Source organism: Hypanus sabinus, chromosome 16, assembly GCF_030144855.1.
Source record: "Hypanus sabinus isolate sHypSab1 chromosome 16, sHypSab1.hap1, whole genome shotgun sequence".
In the NCBI taxonomy this organism is placed as follows: Eukaryota; Metazoa; Chordata; class Chondrichthyes; order Myliobatiformes; family Dasyatidae; genus Hypanus; species Hypanus sabinus.
In genome coordinates this window covers 73,581,261-73,607,009 of record NC_082721.1, presented here as the reverse complement: position 1 = coordinate 73,607,009, position 25,749 = coordinate 73,581,261, and the positions used below count along the sequence as shown (strand labels likewise).

The 25,749-nt window shown below is 42.1% G+C and overlaps 1 protein-coding gene across 1 annotated transcript in view; it reads right to left on the bottom strand.

The window, feature by feature from the left end:
* LOC132405864 (early activation antigen CD69-like) overlaps positions 1-25,540 on the bottom strand; it is a 44,083-nt gene extending 18,543 nt beyond the window's left edge. The window contains exons 1-5 of the mRNA XM_059990855.1: positions 25,412-25,540; positions 22,864-22,968; positions 21,283-21,402; positions 16,103-16,177; positions 5,543-5,614 (exon numbers count right to left, since the gene is read on the bottom strand). Coding sequence (XP_059846838.1) covers positions 5,543-5,614; positions 16,103-16,177; positions 21,283-21,402; positions 22,864-22,936 — 340 coding nt within the window. The 5' untranslated portion in view covers positions 22,937-22,968; positions 25,412-25,540. The remainder of the gene's footprint in view (positions 1-5,542; positions 5,615-16,102; positions 16,178-21,282; positions 21,403-22,863; positions 22,969-25,411) is intronic.
* Between the last annotated feature and the right edge of the window lie 209 nt (positions 25,541-25,749).

Genomic DNA, 25,749 nt, shown 5'->3' with positions numbered 1-25,749 from the left:
TGGTAAATCTCTTCTGTACCCTTTCCAATGTTTCCACATCCTTCCTATAGTGAGGTGACCAGCACTGGACACAGTACTCCAAGTGTGGCCTAACTAGAGTTCTATACAGCTGCATCATTACATCGCATCTATTCAACGCTATCCCTCGACTTATGAACGCTAACACCCCATAAGCTTTCTTAACTACCCTATCCACCTGTGAGGCAACATTCAGGGATCTGTGGACATGTACCTCCAGATCCCTCTGCTCCTCCACACTACCAAGTATCCTGCCATTTACTTTGTACTCTGCCTTGGAGTTTGACCTTCCAAAGTGCACCACCTAACACTTCTCCAGGTTGAACTCCATCTGCCACCTCTCAGCCCACTTCTGCATCCCATCAATGTCTCTCTGCAATCTTCAGCAATCCTCTACACTATCTACAACACCACCAACCTTTGTGTCATCTGCAAACTTGCCAACCCACCCTTCTACCCCCACATCCAGGTCGTTAATAAAAATCACAAAAAGTAGAGGTCCCAGAACAGATTCTTGTGGGACACCACTAGTCACAACATTCCAATCTGAATGTACTCCCTCCACCACGACCCTCTGCCTTCTGCAGGCAAGCCAATTCTGAATCCACCTGGCCAAACTTCCTTGGATCCCATGCCTTCTGACTTTCTGAATAAGCCTACCATGTGGAACCTTGTCAAATGCCTTACCATTGTACTGAATCTTCCCTGATCTTTCAAGAAAAGTGCCTGTTGAGTATCTTGTCTTATGGATCTGACTGAGCTTTTGCTTTTGAAGAAGAGACAGGGAAGGGCATTAGGGACCATTGCTGAGCTGTATAGTCTTTGGAATGTAATCATGTATACCTTCTGTAAAAGATCCAATAATCGTATTTCTACGATAGGTGGATAATCTTATGAAGAAAAATTTACCACCCTCGGGGCTACTCCAATTTTAATTAACCACTCTAATCTTGTTTTCCATAGATGTTACTTTTAAAAACTCCTGCTGTGTCTAATCTGTCATGAGATACGTAGTGATTTCAATGTGCACACCATTAAACTGAACGTTCCCTCCTTCATGATGCTCCCACTGGTGGAGTCATTTCGCCATCTATCTGTACCCTCCACTCAACATCAGTATTCGGTATTCTAAATAAGTAATTCTGATATACCTGCTCTTGCTACTCTTGATGGAACAGCTTCTTAATTATAGGGACCAACCTAATGCCTCTTTTCCGGCTGCATTTGGTGTTATTATTTATTTTCTTAAGCAAAGGAACCAAAAGGTCATAGTGCACTAGAATGGTCTAACCAACACCTTATCAAATTAAAACAATTTTCCTCAATTTTAACTTCCAAACCACCAGCAATAAAGACCCTTGCATCACTAACTGATGTTAAACATTCATAATTAATAAAATAACCTTATTGTCCTCTCTCTTACTTGCAATATTTTCCCAGATATGTATCCTTCACCTTGCATAGACTAGATAAGATGAATGTGGAGAGGATGTTTCCTATGGAGGTTGTGTCCTGAATTAGAGAGTTCATTCTCCGAATTGAGTTGTGACCCCATAGAACAGTGGTAAAGAGGATTTTCTTCAAGCCAGAGAGCTGTGGATCTGTGAAATGTTCTGCCACAGATAGCTGTGGAGGCCAAGATCAGGGGTATACTTAAAGCAAAAATTGTTATTTTTCTGATTGGTCAGGGCATCAGAGTTTATGGTCAGAAGGAAGGATTCTGAGATCAGATATGATTGAATGGCAGAGGACTCGATGGGCTGAATGGACTAATTCTACTTCTATGTCATATGGTCATATTATCTTACCGTCAGATTACCCTTCGTGAACTGCATAATGTCACATATTTTCATTATAAATTCTATTTCACAGACTCACTGACAATCTATCTGTATCCTCTGCACAATACAGATATCGAAAACTGAACGTATACTCCCACACTTTGACATTGTGTTCAGAAATACTACGTTGACTAATAAATCTCCCAAGAACAATATAATTAGTAGACATTTCTAGAACCTTGTAAACTATCAGCCAAGCTCAGCCAGATTGTTTATCTTCCTCGGCCAACATAGACGTTTGATATTTGGCCAATGGGAGTGGAGGCATGCAGAAGGCAGACATACTTTATTGATCCTGAGGGAAATTGGGTTTTGTTTTGTTACAGTTGCACCAACCACGAATAGAGTAGAAATATAGCAAAAGTGTAATAAACCATTTTCGATTCTATTAATTCACACTTCACTCGATTTGACAGCAGTGTAGTTGAGAATTCAGTTAAGTGCCAGTACATAGTCGGGAAAGGAATAAAATCTGGATTTAGACCAATGCAGGATCACATAATACTGTAAGTTTGTACTGGACTGTGGACTTCCCTCATCTCCTAACCTGAAATCCTGTGTGCTCTGAAATGCCCACTGTCAGAAAAGAATTTAAAGACAGCAAGGAGTCGAAACACAGCACAGTCACTTCAAAAATGGTCTAGATTCCTGTTCAGAGGTGGCCCAACCTTCAAGCACTTATGCCACTGAAACATTTCAGGGGAGCATCGTATAAGCAGGAGGTAGGATTCGCGTTGACACCTTAGGTGAAAATGCATGAATCTAATGGTAAAATGAATATAGGGAATTACCTATAATGACCATATTTCTTCTTTATACTATGGAGACGAAAACATACTTTTGAAGTAAAATCACGAACAAAAAGTGTCGGACTGAAACAACGCCGACACTCTTTTCCATAGATGATATGCGGCTTGCTGAGTTCCTCCATCATTTTGTCTGTGTTTCTGCAGTGAACTAGTGGAGTTCGATGAAATGCTTAGCTGAGCAAATATATCCAGCTACGTGGGGAACTGCTAAATCATCGGCAGGGATGTAAGAAGTACACTGGAGGCAATGGAATGGACTGCACAGAGGCCAGTGAAGTAGTTTTTTTACTAAGTTTCTAGATGATGACATTGAACTTGGCATATTCACAGTCTTGGCATAATTTTCACTCATGAAATCGCCACAATCTGTTCAGCAACCCCCATATCACAACAGATAACAAACTTCCCACCTTTATATTGTCTCACACAGCTTCATGCCTTTCTGCCACAATCACCGTTTCTCACTTCACCCATCTTATTCTACTTTCCTATACCTGCATTCTGTCATTGGCAATGTCAAATCAAAACCAGAACCTCATCCGTGCTCTAAAATTCAATAGTCTCATCATATTTGCCTTGCCTGTGGATTCCAACTTTGTGGAGCCATTTAACATCACAAAATGGCAGCATAATGTCACAAGTCTGGGGAGTGATACCAATGACCTGAAATGATGCCATACAGCAGGAAATGGTAGAGTGGGAGTGAGTGGCGGTTTATTGTCCCATCACTCGATCAATAACACCCTGAGAGCACTGCTTCCTTCCCCTGAGCATCGCTATGGGTTCGGGTAACACAATGGCAGCAGTTAAACTTAAGTATCCCACTCTTACTGACTAAAATTAAAAATCCAAGTGGAATAGAGCACAGTAGAGAAGGACACTGAATTTCTACAACATTGGGCTCTTAGCAATGAATTATGATGAAATAGTGGTAACCCACTGGAGTTGATTAAATTAACTTTTGGAATGATAAGACATGTGGTTACTTCATGGGTTTTTCCAATAACGGGCAGCGCTGTCTTTAATAGCACCAGACGTTAGTCATCCTGTAAGTACAGCAATTCAAATATTGCAATGTTTAGAGTATGTAAAAGAGGACAACATAGCCAGGTACAGAAGTTGAATAAGTAGACAGGGAGGCTTGGATGAGGGTGGTGGAGGGGAATGCCGTATATTCCGTAAATAAGTGATTTTGGCATTGCCGGAATCCTGGAGGAGCAGGGAAATGGAGGTCCTATCCCTGCCCTCTATGCATTGTGGAGAAAGTATTGTCTGCGGAATAATAGACAGAGGCTGTTGAAGATGAAGTCTTATACTTGAAGACCTCTGCAGGTAAGCCCTCCTTTTTTCATCTACTAAGTTCCTCACATTCCATTCAGGCTTCACTACAAAAGGCCATGACCAATATATCCCAGCAGTGGAAATTGGGTAGTGGTTAGCGCCTCATTGTTGTAGGAATGCTGTCATTCAACTTGTATCCCTGTTCTCTGTAAATAGAGTGTGAATGATTTGCCCACAAAGAAATATTTGAGGCATGGCCACATGCCTCAGTTTGCATTTGTGTGTGCAGATGATCTTTAAGATAGTGAATTAAATGGGACTAGCACATTTGCATTTTCCTACTCAGTTGCTGTCTGATAAGTCTGCTATATTTGTTTGAGAAATTAACTCTCTTTGTGGAGTTTTTGACGTTCCATACAACCTTTTAAAGAAGTTCACAGCCTGGCCTTTAATTATGTTTTCATCTCAGTTTGCTTCTTATTTCTCATGTTTGTTTAGTTTCTTTGTTTCTTGTTCTCTTTTTTAATCTGTCCTATGCTTATTGTGTCTTACTCCATTACCGTGTTATTTGTTTCCACATGCAATTGCTTTTCCAACTTATTTTGTACTGTCCATATGAAATATGAGTTGATGGGATTGAAATTTGGGTCATTTTATTCCTGATATTGAGATACCCACATTGCAGAGAGAATAAGCATTTGAGCTGAAATTCATCCAGTTCCACATTTTGTGTTGTTAAATATCCAGTGAATAATCAGAGACAAGTACCATTGTACCTCTCTCTACATTGCAGAATGGCAAAGCAGTGGAAGTTGACTTGGGGTGGGAGATCTTGCGATACATTCCTCCGGCTGGTGAATGAAGTTACATACTGGTCCAGCTGATCTCAATGCAGAGTATGGTAACAACCTTTAGGGATTTGACCCTTAATAGCTCTGGTTGAGTAAGTGCTTTTAGAGCTGGCATTGTCCAACCTACCATTTATTGAATTGGAAGGTACTGATTCTTAAAAATGGTCACCTTACCTGACAGAGTGTTAGTATAGTTTGCTGTTGGGCACAGACACAAGGTGCAATTTGGATGTTATATATGAGCAGAAACAGTATCCTCAGATGGTTGTCTCAATGCCAAACGGCGTTTTGAAGGTGAGCACTTTTTGGGTGATGACTGGCACGTGCCGCACTTGCAGTTCCTAACCCAACCCGTGGTTCCTGCAGTTCAGTTGCCATGTGGTGCCATTAGTATATAACCCCAGTTCCATGGATGAGCACCTTATTCATGCTGTTTGGTAAGAGCGCTATAACGGGGTTGGTGGAGGGTCTACGAAGGTGAGAGAGGAGGCGGACGGCCCTAGAGGGAAGGTGAGAGGCTGGACGCAGGTGAAGGTTCAGAGAGGGTGGGTACTGGCAGAGAGAAGAAATGAAAGCAGAGGTAGAAAGGAGGATCAGTACAAAGGAGTATGTGGGGCAGAGATGAAAAAGGAGGTTAGATTAGCAATCTAACCCACCTCCACAATACCTGTGTGATAAATTGTTTGGTTTCTAGGATGAACAATTGTAAATGAGAAATATTTATGACAACTATTGAACTTACTTTCCTTCAGCAGTGAAATTTCAGCTTGAAGTGCAATGACTGAATTGTGTTTCTTTTCGAAGTTTTCACTAACTGAAAGAGAGACATTATATTAGGCCATGTATATCCTTTCTTCGATTAACTAATGCCTGCACTCACTCCAATTTACTTTCAGTCCACAGTGATGTTCTCCATCACATTATTGGTCAGGATGTGAAAACTGAAATCTGTGCCCACGTTGGTATTTGTTGGTGTGTGTGTGACACATACACTAGCATAACACTGCCACTGAGCTGCTCCTCTAAAAACCCAGACAGCGTTGAAAAGCCTAATACTGTGGGGCATGCATTGAAAGTCAGAATAGGTGCTTTCAAGGTGGGTATGAGGAGTAATCTTTTACTCAGAGAGTGGTGGGTGCCTGGAATATGCAGCCTGGTCTGGTGGTAGCAATAGATACATTTGAGGTTTTTAGGAGACTTTTATCTAAGCACATGATGTAGGCAAGATGGAGGGACATTGTCTTAAGTATGTTGGAGGAATTAATGACTGGGTGATTTTGACATGCTCTTTCACTCCTCAGCAAAATATTGTGGGCTGAATGGCCTGCTCCTGGTCTGTACTCCTCTATGTTCTGTTTAGTTGTAAAACCTGCCATGAGTGGCAATTGAAGTATTACGGGGCCTGTTGATACCATACAAGGTCTCTAAAAGTATTGCACCGACCGTGATGCCGCCGTTCGTCCATGGATTAAGGTAACAGTCGAGGAAAAGCTAATTGGTTACTCTACTGATGGAATCTCCAGGAATAAAATGTGACACAGGATCCCTCCATGGGCAGAGGGACTTAATGGTATACGGAATAGAGTGATTTGCTGCCATTTCATTCCTCAGTGTGGAACAGCTATGCATTGCTCCAGTAACATTGAGACTTGGGAAGCCTGGATTTACCACAGCCTTCACAGACAGGTGAAAAAAAATCAGGCATGGTTTATTGCAACACATACAACACACTGGAGGAACTCTGCAGGTCGAGCAGCGTCCGTGGAAATGAGCAGTCAACGTTTTGGGCCGAGACCCTTCATCAGGACTGAAGAGGGAGGGGGCAGGGTCCCTATAAAGAAGGTGGGGTGAGGCTGGGAAGGAGAAGGCTGGTAGGTGCCAGGTGAAAAACCAGTAAGAGGAAAGACCAAGGGGTGGGGGAGGGGAAGTGGGGAGGGTGTAGGCATGAAAGGTGAAGAAGGAATGTAAGGGTAGTATGGGTAGTAAAAAAAGACAGAATCATGGAGAGTGGTGATAGGCAGCTGAAGGAAAGGGCAGAGTGAAACTGGAATGGGGAAAGAAGGGGGAGGGAATTACTGGAAGTTGGAGAATTCAATGTTCGTGCCAAGGGGCTGAAGACTAGCCTGACAGAATATGAGGTGTCCTTCAGACTGACCCATTATGGCTACTCTGTTCAAAGCATTGGCTCCCTTTCTGTCTTGGTTTATCATTGCATTGAATTCCCCTATCTTTCAAGAAAAGTGTACATTGAATATCTTGTCTTATGGATCTGACTGAGTTTTTGCTTTTGAAGAAGCAACAGGAAAGAGTGAAAGGGACCGTTGCTGCACTGTATAATCCTCGGAATATAGCATGTATTCCTCTGTAAAAGATCCAAAAATCAAATTTCTACAGTAGGCAGATAACCTTATGAAGAAAGATTTACAACCCTCGGTGTCATGGTCCAGTCCATGAAATCCACGTTCCAGTTCACGGTCTGGTCCATGGACTCTGGATTCCGGGTCGTCTGACTGTCCCTTGTTTCAGTTGGGCTTAATCATCGGCACCTGATCCTTGTCTTGAGGCTGGGAATATAAGTGGCCCTGGGTTTGAGTGTAGGTGCTGGTTCATCTCATCAGTATCCCATCCTTGCCTTCATGGGGTAAGTAAGGCCGGCTTTGCCATTACCCTGGGGTTGGGTCTGTCACTTCCTGTCTTTGCCTCCATTGGGTAAGCCAGGCTGTCTTTGCTGTTACCCTGAGGCTGGACTGTTCCTTTCCCTTTCCCTTCTTTCTGTAGCCCTTGGCTGGAGCCTCACCTGTTAGCTTTTACCTGGAGTCTCATCTACATCCTCGCCATCAAGTTCTACCACCAGATGAAGACTGGAGCTTTGCTGTGTCTAGATAAGGAACTGCCTTTTGTTATTTGGAAATGTCTCTTTGCATCCTCACCTTTGCTAGGTAGGTCCAGCAGTTTGCCGCTACCTTGTGTTGGGAACCATTCTGTCGTGTTCAGCTTTCTGTGTATGAGTCCCAGCACTACGTCCTGTTCCCAATGAGGTGTGCTGGCTCTGTGTTCCGCATTCCTGTCTCTCAAGACCTAGGCTATGTGTTCCAGTCTCCCAAGACTGAGTCTGAGTTTCACATCCCCATCCAGCCCAGGAGTCCCACGTCCTGCCCTCATGTCTAGTCCTGTTGCCTTGCCACATCTTGTCTGAATCTTGATCTGGAGTCCAAGCCCAAGTCAAGACCTAGGTTTTGGGTCCCTGTCCAGTCTCTGGCTTGGAGTCCTTATCCTTTTGGCTGGAGCCTCGTCTGCTACCTTTCGCCTGTTCTTGCCATCAAGTTGTACCGCCGGAGCAAGACTGGAGCCTTGCTGTGTCCAAATAAAGAACCGCCTTTCGTTGTTTGGAACTGTTTGTTTGAGTCCTCACCTTCACTGTCTCGTCATGTTCAGCTTTTTGTGTATGAGTCCCGGCCCTACGTCCTGTTCCCAAGGAGGGGTCACGGCTCTGTGTTCTGTGTTTGAGCCCTAGCCTTATGTCCTGTTCCCAAGGAGGGGTCCCAGCTCTTTGCTCTCCCAAGACCAAGGCTCTGTATTCCATGATCCTGTCTCCCAAGACCAAAGCTCTATGTTCCACATTCTTGTCTCCCAAGATCAAGTCTGAGCTTCATGTCCTTGTCCAGCCCAGGAGTTGCGCGTCCTGCCCCCATGTTCAGTCCCATTGCCTTGCCACAACTTGCACTCATTTAGATCCGGAGTTCTAGCCCGAGTCAAGACGCAGGTTCTGGGTCCCTGTCCAGTCTCTGGCTCAGAGTCCTTGTCCAGGTTCCAAGTTCCTCGTCCAGGTCCCGCCTTCCTAGTCTAGTCCTAGCCCAGGCCCAGTATCTTAGTCTTGTCCAGGGCCTGTGTCTTGTCCAGTGTCGTTTCTTCCCCACTTCCCTTGCTTTCTTGACACACCTAATCCTAGTCCTAGTACTTCAGTGTCTGTGTCTTGCATTTGGGTCCGCTCGCAACGGCCACCTTATGACAGTCAGGACTACTCCAGTTTTAATTAACCACCCTGATCTTGTTTTCCACAGGTGTTACTTTTTTTTTAATCTTGCTTTTTCTAATCTGTTATGAGATAATGATTTCAACATGCGCACAATTAAATTGAACGGTCCCTCCTTTGTGATGCTCCCACTGGTGGAACAATTTCGCCATCTACCTGTCATTTCCACTCAGCTTCAGCGTTCCATATTCTAAATAATTAATTCTTATATACCTGATTTTGCTATTCTTGATAGAACAGCTTCAAAATTACAGGGACCAACCTAATGCCCCTTTTCTGACTGTGTTTTGTGTTATTATTTGTTTTCTTAAGCAAAGGAACCAAAAGGTCATAGTGCACTAGAATGGTCTATCCAAAACCTTATCAAATTAAAACAATCTTCCTCAATTGTAACTTCAAAACCACCAGCAATAAAGATCCTTGCATCACTAACTGATGTTAAATGTTCCTAACTAATAAAACAACCTCATTGTCCTCTCCCTTATTTGTAGTCTTTTACCAGATATGTATCCTTTACCTTGCATAGACTAGATAAGGTGAATGTGGAGAGGATGTTTCCTATGGATGTGGAGCCCAGAACTAGAGGGTTCAGTCTCTGAATTGACTTGTGACCCTAGAGAACAGAGGTAAACAGGACTTTTTTTTTAAAAACAGAGAGCTGTGGATCTGTGAAATGCTCCGCCACAGATAGCTGTAGAGGCCAAAATCATGGGTGTATTGAAAGGAAAAATTGATAATTTTCTGATTGGTCAGGGCTTCAGAGCTTATGGTCAGAAAGCAGGATTCGAGATCAGACACTATTGAATGGCGGAGGACTCGATGGGCTGATTGGACTAATTCTACTCTGTTTTATGGTCATATTATCTTACCATCAGATTACCCTTCGTGAACTGCATAATGCCACATATTTTCATTTTAAATTCTATTTCACAGAGTCGCTGAATTAATCTATCTCTATCCTCTGCACATTAAAGATATCGAAAACCGAAAGCGTATTCCCACAATTTGACTTCGTGTTCAGAAATAGTAAGTTGACAGAGAAAGCTCCCGAGAACAATATAATTAGTAGACATTACTGGAGCACTGTAAACTATCTGCCTAGCTCAGCCAGGTTGTTTCTCTTCCCTCGGCCAATATAGGCATTTGATATTTGGCCGAAAACATACTTTTGAAGTAAGATCACAAACAAAAAGTGTCGGACCCAAACGACGCCCACACTCTTTTCCATAGATGATACGCGGCTTGCTGAGTTCCTCCATCACTTTGTCTGTGTTTCTACAGTAAACTAGTGGAGTTTGATGAAATGCTTAGCTGAGCAAATATATCCAGCTACTTGGGGAACTGCAAAATGATCGGCAGAGATGTAAGAGGTACACTGGAGGCAATGGAATGGACTGCACAGAAGCCAGTGACGTATTTTTTTACTACGTTTCTAGATAATGCCATTGAACTTGGCGTAGTTACAGTCGCAGCATAATTTTAACTCATGGAATCGCCACAGTCTCGTCAGCACCCCTCATATCCCCACGGCTAACAAACTCTCCATGTTTCTATTGTCTCTCACAGCTTCATGCCTTTCTGCCACAATCACCTTTTCTCACTTCACCCATCTTATTCTACTTCCCCATACCTGCATTCTCTCGTCGGCAACGTCAAATCAAAACCAGAACCTCATCCGTGCTCAAAATTTCACCAGTCTGATCATACTTGCCTTGCCTGTGGATTCCAACTTTGTGGAGCCATTTAACATCACAAAATGGCAGCATAATGTCACAAGTCTGGGGAGTGATTCCAATGACCTGAAATAATGCCATACAGCAGGGAATGGTAGAGCGGGGGTGGGTGGCGGTTTATCGTCCCATCACTCGATCAATAACACCCTGAGAGCACTGCTTCCTTCCCCTGAGCATCACTATGGGTTCGGGTAACATAACGGCTGCTGGTAAACTTAAGTACTGCATCCCAATTTTACTGACTAAAATTTAAAATCCAAGTGGAATGGAGCACAGTAGAGGAGGGTACTGAATTTCTACGACAGTGGGCTTTTAGCAGCAAATTATGACGCGATAGTGGAAACCCACTGGAGGAGATTAAATTAACTTCTGGAATGATAAGATACGTGGTTATTACATAGTTTTTTCCAATAACAGGGATAGTGCTGTCTTCAATAGCACCAGACATTAGTCATCCTGTAAGTACAGCGATTCAAGTATTGCAAGATTTGGAGTATGTAACAGAGGACGGAAGTTGAATAAGTAGACAGGGAGGCTTGGATGAGGGTGGCGGAGGGGAATGCCGTATATTCCGTAAATAAAATGATTTTGGTGATGCTGGAATCCTGGAGCAGGAGGGAAATGGAGGTCCCATCCCTGCCCTCTATGCATTGTGGAGAAAGTATTGTCTGCGGAATAATAGACAGAGGCTGTTGAAGATGAAGTCTTATATTTGAAGACCTCTGCAGGTAAGCCCTCCTTTTTTCATCTACTAAGTTCCTCACATTCCATTCAGGCTTCGCTACAAAAGGCCATGACCAATATATCCCAGCAGTTGAAATCGGGTGATGGTTAGCCCCTCATTGTTGTAGGGTGGCTGTCATTCGACCTGCATCCCTTTTCTCTGTAAATAGAGTGTGAATAATTTGCATGCAAAGAAATATCTGAGGCGTGGCCACACGCGTTAGTTTGCATTTGTGTGTGCCTGTATGTGTGTGGAGATGGTCTTTCAGAGACTCAGTGTATTTGTTGTGTCCAGCCCAGTTGCCTTTTCCTACTCAGTTGCTCTCTGATGTCTGTTTTTTTTTGCGTGAGAAATTAACTCTCTTTGTTGAGTTTTTGAAATTCATACAACATTTTAAAGAAGTTCACTGCCTGGCCTTTATTTGTGTTTTCATCTGTAAACTTGCTTCTTATTTCTCTTCTTTTTTAATTTTTTTAATTGAGTTTTCAAATGATTACAGAAAGAAAAAGAATTATCTACCCTTCCCCCTCCCCTTAATCCCTCCCCCCTAACATCCCTATGGAAGAAAAGAAAAAGAAAAAGAAGAAAAAAGAAAGAAAGGAAGAATGCCTGGATATCTGAAGATCCCTAGATGCTCCACGGAGTTCATAATAACTTTAGTATATATATTTAATTCTTTCTGCAAATAACCAATTATTTTATCTTCAGAGCACCTATATATTTAATCCTGTCTTTTGTAAATAAGGGCGCCAAATTTTCAAAAATGTTTCATATTTATCTCTTAAATTATAAGTCATTTTTTCAAGTGGAATACAGCTGTATAGATTGTTGGAAGAATGAAATTTCCAGCTGTATTCCACTTGCTTCTTGTTTCTTGTGTCTGTTTAGTTCCTTTGTTTCTTGTTCTCTTTTTTTAATCTGTCCTATGCTTATTGTGTCTTACTCCATTACCGTGTTACTTGTTTCCACATGCAGTTGCTTTTCCAGGCAACTTATTTCGTACTGTCCACATGAAATATGAGTTGATGGGATTGAAATTTGGGTCATTTTATTCCTGATATTGAGATACCCACATTGCAGAGGGAATAAGCATTTGAGCTGAAATTCATCCAGTTCCACATTTTGTGTTGTCAAATATCCAGTGAATAATCAGAGACAAGTACCACTGTACCTCTCTCTGTATTACAGAATGGCAAAACAGTGGAAGTTGACTTGGAGTGGGAGATCTTGCGATACATTCCTCTGGATGGTGTATGAAGTTGCATACTGGTCCAGCCGGTCTCAACGCAGAGTATTGTAACAGCCTTTAGGGATTTGACCCTTAATAACTCTGGCTGAGTAAGTGCTTTTGGAGCTGGCGTTGTCCTACCTACCATTTATTGAATTGGAAGGTCCTGATTCTTTAAAGTGATCTTCCTACCTGAAAGAGTGTTAGTATAGTTTGCTGTTGGGTACAGATACAAGGTGCAATTTGAATGTTATATATGAGCAGAAACAGTATCTTCGGATGGTTGTCTCAATGCCAAACGGCGTTATGAAGGTGAGCACTTTCCGGACAGTGACTTGCACGTGCGGCATTTGCAGTTCCTAACACTACCCGAGGTGACAATTGGATTGACAGTGTTGCATGGTGTACTCTTGTGTTTCATCTGTAACCTAAGATGTCGCAATTGTAATACTAGACTGCGGAGTGGATCATCACGTTCGCAAATTTTGAGGGGCGTGTGTGTCCTGGGGGGGACGCCTGACATATTCCAGTTGTCGAAAGTTGCTTCCGTTTAGAAACGGCAGCTGTTTTCCATTGGTTAGTGGCCTGGTGTCTAGTTTCAAATATCCTGGGTATACAGCGTATGTGGGTGGTTATTTCTCTCTTCCGTTGTCTAAGGCAATTGGGAAGGTCTGCTCTGGTCGCATTTTTAATTAAATCTGTTTGGTGAATGTATGATTGCCGAATATTTAGCATTGTAGTTTCTGGAACATGAATAACATGAATGTTTGGTCAATTTTTTATTATTCTTAAATAAATAATTATTATTAGCTGTCAGCGTTTTTTGTCTCACATAACGGTCCCGGGATCCCAATTCAAATTTACCCTCTGCCGGTGACATCTGAGGAAGTTAAATGAGACTCAGGATACCTTCATGAGAAAAGGGCCTTCATGATATATAGAATTCAGCGTTGAGATACCAATTGATTATTGAAAAGTTGGCGATCTCTGGAGTAATACTGGGAGTTAAGAAGCCTAGATTTACCATAGCCTACACTTATACAGGTGGAGAAGATCAGGAGTGGGTGACAAGCTGGATTCGTGAACGTGAGAATAAAAAGTATGGGTACGTAGGAAAAGCACTAAGTATTTTTGTCCTCAAGCTGGACACATTCTGGCTACTCTGTTCAATGCCTCGTCTCCTCTACTTTGACTATTCACCATTGCATTCAATTCCCCGATTTTTCAAGTGTTCGTGGGAGATCGTGACATTAGAACTCAGCCAGCTTGTATTTTGAAGAAGTAACAGGACGGAACCGGAAGTTACAGACCGCTTCGGTGCTGTATAATCCCTTGACGCTAATCCATCTATTTTCTCTCTAAAAGAATCCAATGATCTAATTTCGGCAGTATACAGAAGATATTATAAAGAGAGGTTTACCCTGCTCTCAGAAATGTTTCTACACCTCTCTAATCTAGAATCCTTTAAGTGTTATTTTTTTTTACAATCTTGCTGTTTGTCATATGCCAGGAGATGGTGATTTCAACGTGTAAACCATTAAGCTGAATGTTCCCTCTTTCGTGATGCTCACTCTGGTGAATCAGTTTGCCATCTACATGACATGTCGTCTCAGGAGCAGCCCTCAGTATTCTAACTAAATGATTCTGATACATCCGATTTAGCAATCTTTGATGGATCAACTACAACTTCATAATTAGAGGGGCTACCCTAATGCATCTCGTCTGACTACTTTCGGTATCACTGTACATTTTCTTAAACAAAGGAGCCAAAGGTCACAGTGCATTCGGCGTGGTCTTACCATGGCCTTATAAAATTAGAACATCTTCCTCACTTCAACCCACCAAACCACCTGCAATAAAGACCAATAAACCACTAACTGCTGTCCTCTGTTAAATGTTCACAGTTTAAAAAAATCGTCTTTTCCCTTACTCGCAATCTTTCACCAGAATTTAACCCTCTGCCCTCAGTGGTGCATAAACTCACATTTTTTTCATTTAAAATTCTATTTTTCAGATTCCCACGATTTAATCAATCTGTATCGTCCACATACTTTAAATATCCATGACGAATGTATATTCCCACATTTTGCTTTTGCGTTGGGACTTAGTATGTTAACCAGGAAATATCCTGAGAACAATATAACTAGCATAAGTTACTGGAACCGTCTAATCTGCCTGCATTGTTAAGCCATGCTTTTCATGCTCCCTCATACAATGTCAGAGTTTCATGTCTTTAATATTCGGCCAAATGTGAGTGCAGAATATAATAAACTATTTTGGTCCGATTAGTTTGCACCCCACTCTCGTTGACGGGTGTACACTTGAGAATTCAGTGAGATGTTTGCGCATTATCGGGAAATGACTGAAATCTGTATGCAGAGCAATGTAGAATCTCAAAATGCAATAACTTCGCATTGGAATGTGGACTTCCCCAAACCCAAACCCTTGTGCAGTCAACCGGCTACAGTAAGAATAAAATAAAAAGGGAACAAGACGCCGAAATACGGCGTAGTCAACTCGAAATTTCGGAGTCCAGATTTTGACTGGTAGAATACACCAAGGTCCGGTTCAGTGCCGGCCCAATTTTCAAGCACGTGCATCTTGAAACATTACATCTGTGCGTCGTATAAGAAGGAGGTAGGAATGGCATTGGTCGTGGTGCCAATGCCCGGTTTTGCTTGTACAATGAAAATAGAGAAATACTTATAACGGCCATGTTTCCTCTATATGCTGTGGGGACGAAAACATATTTTTGAAGTAAAAGTATCGAGTTAAACTAAAATGGGTAGCTCAACAAATGTGGGGGAGACGCTAAAGTGTGGATAGGGATGTAAGATGTACACTGGAGGCACTGGACCGCACAGAGGCCAGTAAAAAAATTTGTTGCTAAGTATCTAAGTATCTAAATGGGGACATTAAGCGTGGCGTGGTTAAGTCATGGATATACATCTTACTTAGGTAAACAGCACCATCTCTTCACCATCCAAAACCCACACTCCTCCTTCGCTCCACGACCACTGATAGCAAACTCCCACCCTATCTCCCAACTCTGAGAGCAATTCATCTCTCACAAATGCCAGCTCCACAAATGCCACCGTACTTCTTTAGGAACTCCAGTTGTTGAGTTCCATTAACTAATTAGTCCCCTTTTCCTCACCCACATTTCTTCTTTTACACCTTCCTATTGTCTCGCACTTCATGCTCCTCTGCCATAATTACCAGTTCTCCCTTCCTCCCATGTTATTCTACTCTCCTGTATCTCCAGTCTCTTGTCCCCGACGTTAAATTGAAACAAACTCCGAAACAACCTCCAAATTTCACTTATCTCACTATATATTTTTGCCTTCGAATTCCACCGATGTGAACCATATAACACCACAAAACTGCAGCATAACGCCCCTGATCTGGGGAGAGATATCTACGGGATGGATTGCTGCAATGCCGCTGGGAAGTAATTCAAAGCCCTGAAGTTCTGTTCGGGTGGCCTCAGGACAATGATCTAGGGAATAGTCAGAGGACCAGATCAAAGACAGATCTTGCTGAACAAAAGAAACAGAGTCCAACAGATTAGAGTTCGCACTCACCGTTATATTTCCACCAGGAAAGTTCAATCTGGAAACCATTGAGTGCAGAGTTGAATTCACTCGCCATCTTGGTTACTGAAATAGAATGGGGCCTTGAATTTTACATGTTTGCTTAGACTGCAAGTCGAACATCCCGCCACGTAAGTCAGAGCATAAATTATCAGTGTAAATGGAATACCACAACATTTGTAACCACATTACAATAGGTTTGGGAAGCATTGGAAGCAAAGAGGATTCACAAAGTAGGAGTCAAGTTCCTAGGGAAAAGACAGGATAGATTGTGATTTTTATCTTTGCAATGAGTAGAATGTGTAAGGGGGTTTTATTCGAGATATATTGCAGAGTGCTACTGTGATTTTAAATTCTCCGCCTGAAGAGAAGAAAATTACAACGAGCTTGGATGAGTTATTTTTTTTCACAATCCGGGATATAATGCTTCAAATTGAAAGTTATCTGGTCTCTGTTTTCATGTTTGTTTACAAATATAGACACGATTAATTGAATTTCCAGCTACTGCTTCATGACTTCACTGTTGCAAACATAGCTCGCTGCTGTTACTGCAAGCTATTCTCATCTATGTCACACGCTCTTACAGCCGATGTTGGCAATGTTGAGTCACCATTCCTAACCCACCTCTAGAAAGTAGAAATGGAGATTTACAGCAAAATTACACATCACAGTCCTAGACACCGGATCACCTTGATTTCCAACTGTACTCCACACAAAACATTAATCCGAACAGCCTAGAAACTGCATAAACACCCAAGTTCCTACGTCACGAATTACAGAATCGCCTTGCTGAATAGTGCCCAAACTTACATATCATAGATGTGTGAGTCTTCGAAACATACGTGGCCTTAAGCAGGCTAAATGCTTCCAGCCCAAAACTCGGGGACCCGCCCCACACCTCTTTCTCTGGATACACCACTCCATTCTCTGAGCCGGAATCACAGTGTCACAAGTAAACCCGACGATGAAACTTGTGACATAAAAGAAAACATGTCTCATAGCACATGAATGGGTGGGTACATAATTGACTAGGATGGACATCAGCGAACTGAGACTTCACAAGGCTGGTGAGGGGTAGGAAGGTCATAGATTGACTGGAAGTCACCAACGATGATAATGTCACTGAAAGAGGGGAACGACTTCACATATTGGAGGTGAGTGACATCATATGTCATTGCGTTGTTTTACATCTTATAGTAGCTGTATTTTATCGTTGGGAGTGTCATAAGGTGTACGCTAGCAACGGACCCAAATGCAAGACATAGACACTGAAGTACTAGGAACTGGACTGGACTAGAGTTAGGGACGGGACAGGACACAGACTTGGGCTAGGACTTCGGCTATAAGAGCGGGACCAGGTAAAGGAACTGGGAATTAGGAGCCTGGGCTTGGACTCCGAGCCAGAGACTGGACAAGGACCCAGAACCTGGGTCTTGATCCGGGCTCGAAACTCCCGAACTAGGCAAGGACATGACGTGGCTAAAGGACTGGACATGGCTTGGGTTCTTCGAGGCTTGGCTTCAGGACTAGGCGGGGCTTGGGTTCTTCGAGGCTTGGCTGTAGAACTAGACATGGAACTCCTGCACAGGACGAGGCACATGGACAGGACAAGAACCCGAAGCCGTGACTCGATCTTGGGACACCTGGACATGGGGCCTTGGTCTTAAGAGAACAGGGACACGGAGCCTTGGTCTTGAGAGAATAGGAACATGGAACCTTGGTCTTCAGAGAACAGGAACACAGGGACATGGAACACAGAGCCGGGACCCCTCCTTAGGATCAGGACATGGGGCCGGGGCTGTACACAAAGAGACGGTTCTGAACACAAGGTGGTGGCAAACAGCTGGACCTACCTAGCGAAAGCCTAGACACAGAGACGGTTCCCAACACATGATAGCAGCAAACGGCCGGGCCTACCTAGTGCAGGCGTGGAGACAGAAACAGTTCCAAACAACGATAGACAGTTCCTTATCTAGACACAGCAAGCCTCCGTTCTTGCTCCAGGAGTAGAACTTGACAGCAATACAGGCGAGGACACAGGCAAGGTTTCAGGAGGAAGGTGAAGGGAAGGGAACAGTCTAGCAAATGAAGCTGAACCCAGGAACTATTTATGTAGCCAGCCCAAAATGAGAATCAGGTGCCTCAATTAGAGCACCCAACAGAACAAGGGAAAACCGGAAACCCTAGAATAAGGAACAATGGACCAGACTGTGAACCAGAACGCAGACTTCACGGACTGGACCATGACAGGGAGGGGAGAACAATGAAATTAAGCAGTAAGCAGGACGGACGCCAGCAGCAACAAGTGATGTATAGTCATGGACAATTTCAGCCAAAACCCCATGAATAAACAATGTCAGTAGGGTAAACGTAACATTATCGGCATAGCGTGACTGAGGTCCAAATTTTATGTGGCCGATACCACAAAAGGAAGCCGTGATGTCATACGTTGGGGTCGGAAGATGGAATCATGAAAGCGGGGTGAACTACAACATTTAAGACTCCGTTCTCCAGAACATTTGAAGCAGCGTTCAGGATATTAAATATAGCCCTCATCTACCAGAGTAGATAGAGCGTTTGAGAGCAATAAATCTGTTTTTACGCTCCGGAGGGAACAAGTATAAAATTCTCAACTTTTATCGCAGAAGCATTTAGCAATCGTGCTGCACAGTTTCAGCCACTTTCGAGAACCATTCGCTATCAGGAACATATTCTGTAGTCTCTTTTCCGAATTGCGATGTTTGACTGGCCTGCCGTTATGTCTCCTTAAAACACAACCCTTCTTTCAACGCGTTCTGATGCAACCATTGAATATGCAACGGCAAAATTTTATCTTTTCCCTTCCCAACATCCAGCAAACTGAACAGGTCTAGTAAGAGGAGGAGCGATTGAAATGTACTTCCTAGCACTTGAACTACAGTTACTGAATTTGGAGTTCATAATTTGAGCTTCACTGTACTGGAGAATTCAGATGTATTTTAAGTGAGTGCTTTGCAGGGCAGAATAACTCATTCCGCAGAGGCACTCCTTCCCAGACCCATTTGTCATTGGCCTCCTGGATTGTTATAACATTGCCCAGAGCAAATAAAAGGAACAATCCCTCGTCTCCTGTCTGTGGATACTGCAGCCTCCCGACTCGATACTGATTTCTACAATGTCCCATAAAACTTTTCTGCGCCATAATCCGGAAAGTCTACAATCACACATTTCTGATTTTGAATCTGTCATTCCCATCATTTGCAGAGTCACTATTGAAATACTCGATTAGATATGCATTTCACAATGACTTATACTCTTTCGGGCGTTTCACTGATATCCTGCGGCCACAATGAATCATCGGAGTCCATGGAATATTCGGGTGAAACTTGGACCTATCCTATCACAGATATTTCACATTTTTCGCAACTTAAATAAATGTGTTTTCCTCATTTCCCGGTGCCGATGAAGGGTCTTCAACAAGGATTATCATATACGTTCTGCTTCCCCGAACGCAGACGACTGACTCAGTGACCTTTCGAGAATTTTTCAGCATTTACTTTGTATTTTTAGGTAATAAAAGTGCTTTAAACTCCAAGTTCAGAGTCTTACTGGAGCAGGGTGACGCAACAATTTGCGTCAGGAAAAGCGGTCATGCTGTACAGCACGTATCCAGGCCCCAGTAAAAGGTCATCCTAGATCCGCTAACATCACTTATTTTGTTTTTTTTTCCATTACTGCAAATTCGATTTCCCTCCGGCTTTTCACACCCCACAACAGTACGTCACAAGACAAGACAGACAATGGGAAGGAGTATTGAAAGTTCTTCGGATTTGTCACTTCTACAATGCCAATTATTCTAAATGACATCAATACACTGTTAATTTAAATACGTGAGTTATGGTTTCATCGCATAGGTTATATGCCACACTAAAGAAATGGGAAAAAAATGGTAATTGAGCTGACAATTTACTGTCCGTGGTTAATGCTGAATTCTAATTTTTTCGGCATGTTCTGTCACCTTCTACACAGAAACCCCAAATTAATGTAAAAGCCACTGTCACTCAGCCAACTTTGAATTTATCCAACCACATTTCTAGTATCTAATAGATTGTGCACACTAAATCAGTTCCGATAACACTGGACTACAAAGATTTTGCTTCCTGAATACCTTTAGGTGTATCTTATGAATTTTGAGCTACTGATCATGAAAATCACCGTGACATTTCCCTATCACGCACCATTTTTTGAAATTACCTGTTTATTATTTCAATTCATAGTTCAAGACATTCAAAATGTTGCCTACAACCTAAGCTGGAAAGTTTCCTATCTTGTCCAGGCATGCTTGGGCAAGCTTAGGCGACGCGTCTGCTGCATGGCAGGGCAGCTTTTAGTAATAATTATTGGGTTCAGAACTGTAAGGATGGAATTTGCTATCACCAGGCACAAAAAGTTCCATGAAGGATTTTAATATTTGAGACAGATGCTTCCCAGAATAACTGATGCCAAGATAAAGGAAAACATTTTTTTGGGTCCACAACTAAAAACAGTTCATCAATGACAAGCAATCTGAGGAATTTCGAGTCGGACCGGAGAAAATCATATGGAAGGCATTCAAGGGATTTGTTGAAAATTTTCTTGGCGTCTACAGAGCACCAAACTACATGCAGCTGGTTGAAAGCATGCTTCAAACATATAAAACCATGAAATACAACATATCACTAAAGATTCATTTTCTGCATTTCCATTTAGACTTCTTTGCTGCGAATCTTGGTGCTGTTAGTGACGTGCATGGCGAAAGGTTGCACCAGGACATTGCAGCCATGGAGAAAAGATACCAGGGCAACTGGAATCCATCAATGCTGGCGAATTGTTGGACACTTAAGCGAGTAGCCTCAGACACTTAGTACAAATGAAAATCATTAACAAAATATTTTTAACTTAGTTGAACTATTGCAAAGCATCAACACCATTATGCAATTAAACACATTATATTCAACAAAAAGTTAATTTGTTGTTTCTCCAAATTCCTACGCCATACAAGTAATCTGCAATTATATTCGTATTCATCTTCAAACAGTCTTTCATAAACAAAAAAAAAGTTGTGAGGAAGCAGCAATTTGAAAAAAAAAATTGTTGTCCGGTGTAATTCACATTTTTTTTACTGACAACATCCCATATTAAAGAAATCTTACTCCGTATTACTGCAGTGCCAAGCGCCAGAACGGAAAGTACGATCGAGATGGCCACGAGAGTGTAGATGATTCGGGGAGATTGCTTTCTTCGCATATTCGTCCATTGCTGATCACGGCGCTCTGCAAAAATACAAGTTAAAATCATCGCCTAAAGTACAATAGGAAACCCATTCTTGAAGTAGACTGCAAACTTTAAACATGAAGGACTGATTTTCCAATAAATATCGCTTCAGTCTTTAAGTCCGAAAAGAAAGTCCTATCTCAACCGAACTGTGCAGGCGACAGCATTTCTAGATGACCTTAATGCCCGCTATGTTCGTCAAAACATTGCGCTCTATCATTAATGATCGTCATGACCCAACAGGGCATTCTCTCGTCTCGCTACTGCCATCAGCAAGAACGTACAGTCGCCTCAGGATTCAAACCACCAGGTTCAGGGATAGTTATTATCCATCAGCCATCAGGCTCCAGAACCAAAGAGAATAACTGCACTCAACTTTACTTGTGCCATCAATGAAATGTTCCAACAACCTATGGACTCACATTCAACGACTCTTCACTTCATTTTTGCGATATTTATTGTTTATTTAGTATTATTTCTTTCTTTTTTATATTTGAATAGTTCTTTGTCTTTTCCACACGGTTTGAAAGCCCAGGTTGGTGCGATCATTCATTGAATCTATTATGTTTATTATTCTATTATGGACTTATTAGATATGTTCGCGTGATAATGAATCTCAGGATTATATCACGATATTTATGTACTCTGTTAAGAAAAAGTCCTGAAAGTATTACGCAAATTACACCAAGCAAACACAATTTTTCATTTGCTCAATTAAGTCAAACGTCGAACAACATCCGTCAATTTTCCTTTTCTTTATTAATTCCATATACCTCTCTATTGACTTCTTCGCTCCCATTGATTGTAAAACTAGGCATCCCTGCAGCTAGAGTTGAGATATTTTCAGCTCAGTCAACCTTCACTCTAATCAGTACTCTCAAGTATTTCTTGAAACCACGTTGAATGCATCAAATTATGTGACACCCGGTAGTCATTTTCTCCAGGTTGGCGTCTTAATTTACGACGTGCAGGGTTCTGCTGTCAGCATTCTCCTGCATTCACTGACCGATGTTATTTCTAACGGTGCAGTGAAACAAGTGTCGACATATGTAATCGACAGTTAGGACACAATTCTGCTGGTGCCATGATCCATGGCTCTTGAAAGGTTCACAGATCTTTCGTTAAAAAAATAACACGAATACCTACAGCAGATCGAAGATCTCTTCTCGGCGGGTAACGGAGGTATTGCATTTCCTGGGCAATCTACCATTCCTCCCGGTAACCCGAGGTACAAGGAATAAAGAATGCAGTATTACTAGCACAATTATGAAGCAGTTTTGACTCTATTTGCTTAATTCTGGCATCAATTTTAGAATTAGAATTTTATGACAGCTCATGCTCGCTGCCAATAGGAAATGTCACTTTTACTGTGATTAATGGAGCTGAAGGTGTTACTGATTTCCAGCGCAAGAACTTAATTGGAATCAATTTCGATGTGGCGAAACATCACTGATATTTACCTGGTTTCAATGCTTCTCTTGTACGTTGACTACTAAGATCTTCGATATTCTCGTAAGTGTCTTCAGCCTCCATGTTTTCAAGTGGAACAATTTTTTGTCCTGAACCTGTGAGGCACAATAAGGGAAGTCTAATTTTATACCACACACTTCCTCTCACCGAACTTTCAATACATCTTGCAAAAACAAACCCTCAACTAAAGGCAGAGTGCAACTGACACGGATACATTTTAAACATTGTTTATTGAAAGGTTCCAATGTCATTAACCTCTATAGAGCTTTGCTGAGGTAGAATATAACCTTGATGAATATTGTGGCCAAGACGGGGTTGCGGAGGGTGCTGTTGCAGTAATCCAGTTTCTGAGTCCTCTATGTTATGAACCAGGCTCCAATAGAGACAGTGTCCTCTTGGTGAAGGGTTTTATGATGTGAAGGTGACTTACTGTATCAGACGATCCCGTGCTTGATATTAGGTTGAGTTTGGGTGCACTGATGTCTCAGTACGGAACTAAAAAATACAGAAGCTAGAAATGCAAATCAAATGCAGGGAATGTTTCAAATTCAAATGTTTCAGCTCAGGCATCTTCCGTGGCGAGACACACAGAGGTAATAATTCATATGAAATTACTTGTGCTTCCATTTTGACAGAAGAAGGCTACAGTGTCTGATCTAATGCTTTATATAATTACAACTGAGCACAATTTCAACCTTTATCCAGTTATTATCTTCTATGCCAGTGGTGTGCTATGGCAATGGCATTAACAGGGCTGATATCAACAGGCGTAATAAACTGATTAAAAAGGCTGGCTTTGTTACAGGAGTCCAGCACTGGAGATTGTGGTAAAATGAAGGACCCTTTGTAAAATCCTGGCAATTCTAGACAATATTTCTCACCCTCTGCATGTCACCTTAGCTGAAGAGAGGAGCACTTTCGATAGCAGCCAAAGAGAACTGAGCTCTTCCAAAGAACGCTATAACAGGTCATTCTTACCCTGGGTCATCAGGCTCTATAATAAATCAACCTAAATCCGGGGAAGTGATTTGGTAACCTTTGACTTGTAAATTTTGTATATCTTATTTTTAAGCTAACTTATTTTCATTCTTTTTTATTTTTTTCCAATTTTTGTATATCTGTACTTGTAATGCTACTGTGACACTGTAATTTCCTTTGGGAACAAGAAAGTATCCATTTATCTTGTAATCAGTGATTGTATAATCACCTATTAGGATAAGATTGACACTTTACAGAAGTTTCCCCCAATTCTCATTTGGTCTGATGTCCTTATTGGGCTCCATTTGTTTTCCTCGTTGTCGTCTTTCTTTCCATCTTCTCGCATCATCATCTGTTCTAGCCCTGTCCACCCAAGTGCCTTGGTTCTGTCTTTCATATTCTTTTATTCGAATCATTTAAGTTATTTCATGTATCTATCCCAATATGCTTACATCCGCTCTCAGAAGTGCTCAGCATTCTCCTGAACTTATCAGATCTGGAGCATTCACAGCCTCACCGACAGACTGAAAGTTTCATGGCTGCCGATTCTGTGGTATGTCACATGGAATGCACGCTTAATACGATAAAGCCCAATTTAATCTAACCTAAATTGTCACAGCCTATCCCATTCCCGAAAAAAATAGTAGAATTTACTTTGTGGAAGGCAAGGATTCTGCCTACCTCGGTTCTCTTTATATCCTACCTTCATGCACACAGTAATTTCCACAAGACAAGACAACACAATTATTAAGAATACACGCTGCTATGACGTTATTGATATCTCTGAACTGTCTGATGGATAGATCACGCAGAACTGGTATCTGTTGAATGGCATAACGACCACAAGTGTTTAGCTAAAGCTGTACATTTGGAAAATTGCCCCGGTGTTCAGTTGGCCTGATACGTTGCATGGATGCAATCTATATGGGTGTCTTCCAGTTAAATTTAACATCGTGCACTAAATTGGAACTCTGGACTGTTGACGTGAAATGCGAATCACTTTCCATGATTACTTTAATTTATATATTCGACGAAGATTGAAACTAATGGTAACGCTAATGAAGACGGCAGTGGTGAACTTTAACACTGCGTTAATGCCTCAATAGGCTGCCGATATTCAGTAACAGAATGTGGTCATGGTTGAGAATGGTTGGTCGGAATGTTCAGTAGAGGAGTGCAGGTGTGCAAATGGAAATAATACAGCCTTTGAAAACAATTTCCCCTGAGAAATCAGACACTCAGCAGCCCACGGGCCACAAATGACCCAACAGCTGTACATGTGGTAAATGCTTGCTCTTAACAGCTCAAGATTTCTATCCTGAAGTCCGGCAGAACTGAAGACTAAGTGCACTTTAAACACTATTTTCCACATAAAATCTCCCAACTAGGTGTTGCCGAGGGCTTTGCCACCTATAAATACATTCGTTTTTCAAAATGAAAAGAGAAAAGTTACCAATGTGCGCGAGCCGCCATTACGTACCAATCACAGATCGCAAATGTATTGTACCAGAAATAAATTATTCTTTCAGAACTGTTCGCCTCGGCTTCACCGAGTCCTACCTGCTCGAGCACAAGACCATCCACCACCAGCGAGCGGCCCTTCACCGGTCCTTCTCCTGCGACATGGGCTGCAAGCGCTCCTGCAGCGTCCCTCGTCGGAGACGAACAGTTTTAGTTATTCATTTTGTTTTATTTAGGTATTCGATCCTGGTATTTAAGAACAGCAATGTTCTCGTAACCCCCGAAATAGTATCAAACCTCAGACAGTTTGGCAAATTTAACGACTTTACAATGTGGGCTAGGAAGTGAAATCTGGCTCGCTTCCAGGTCTCAAAGACGATGAAACAGTTTGCACGTTTTATAGAAGAAATAATTTTCTATTAATAAGGCGAATCATT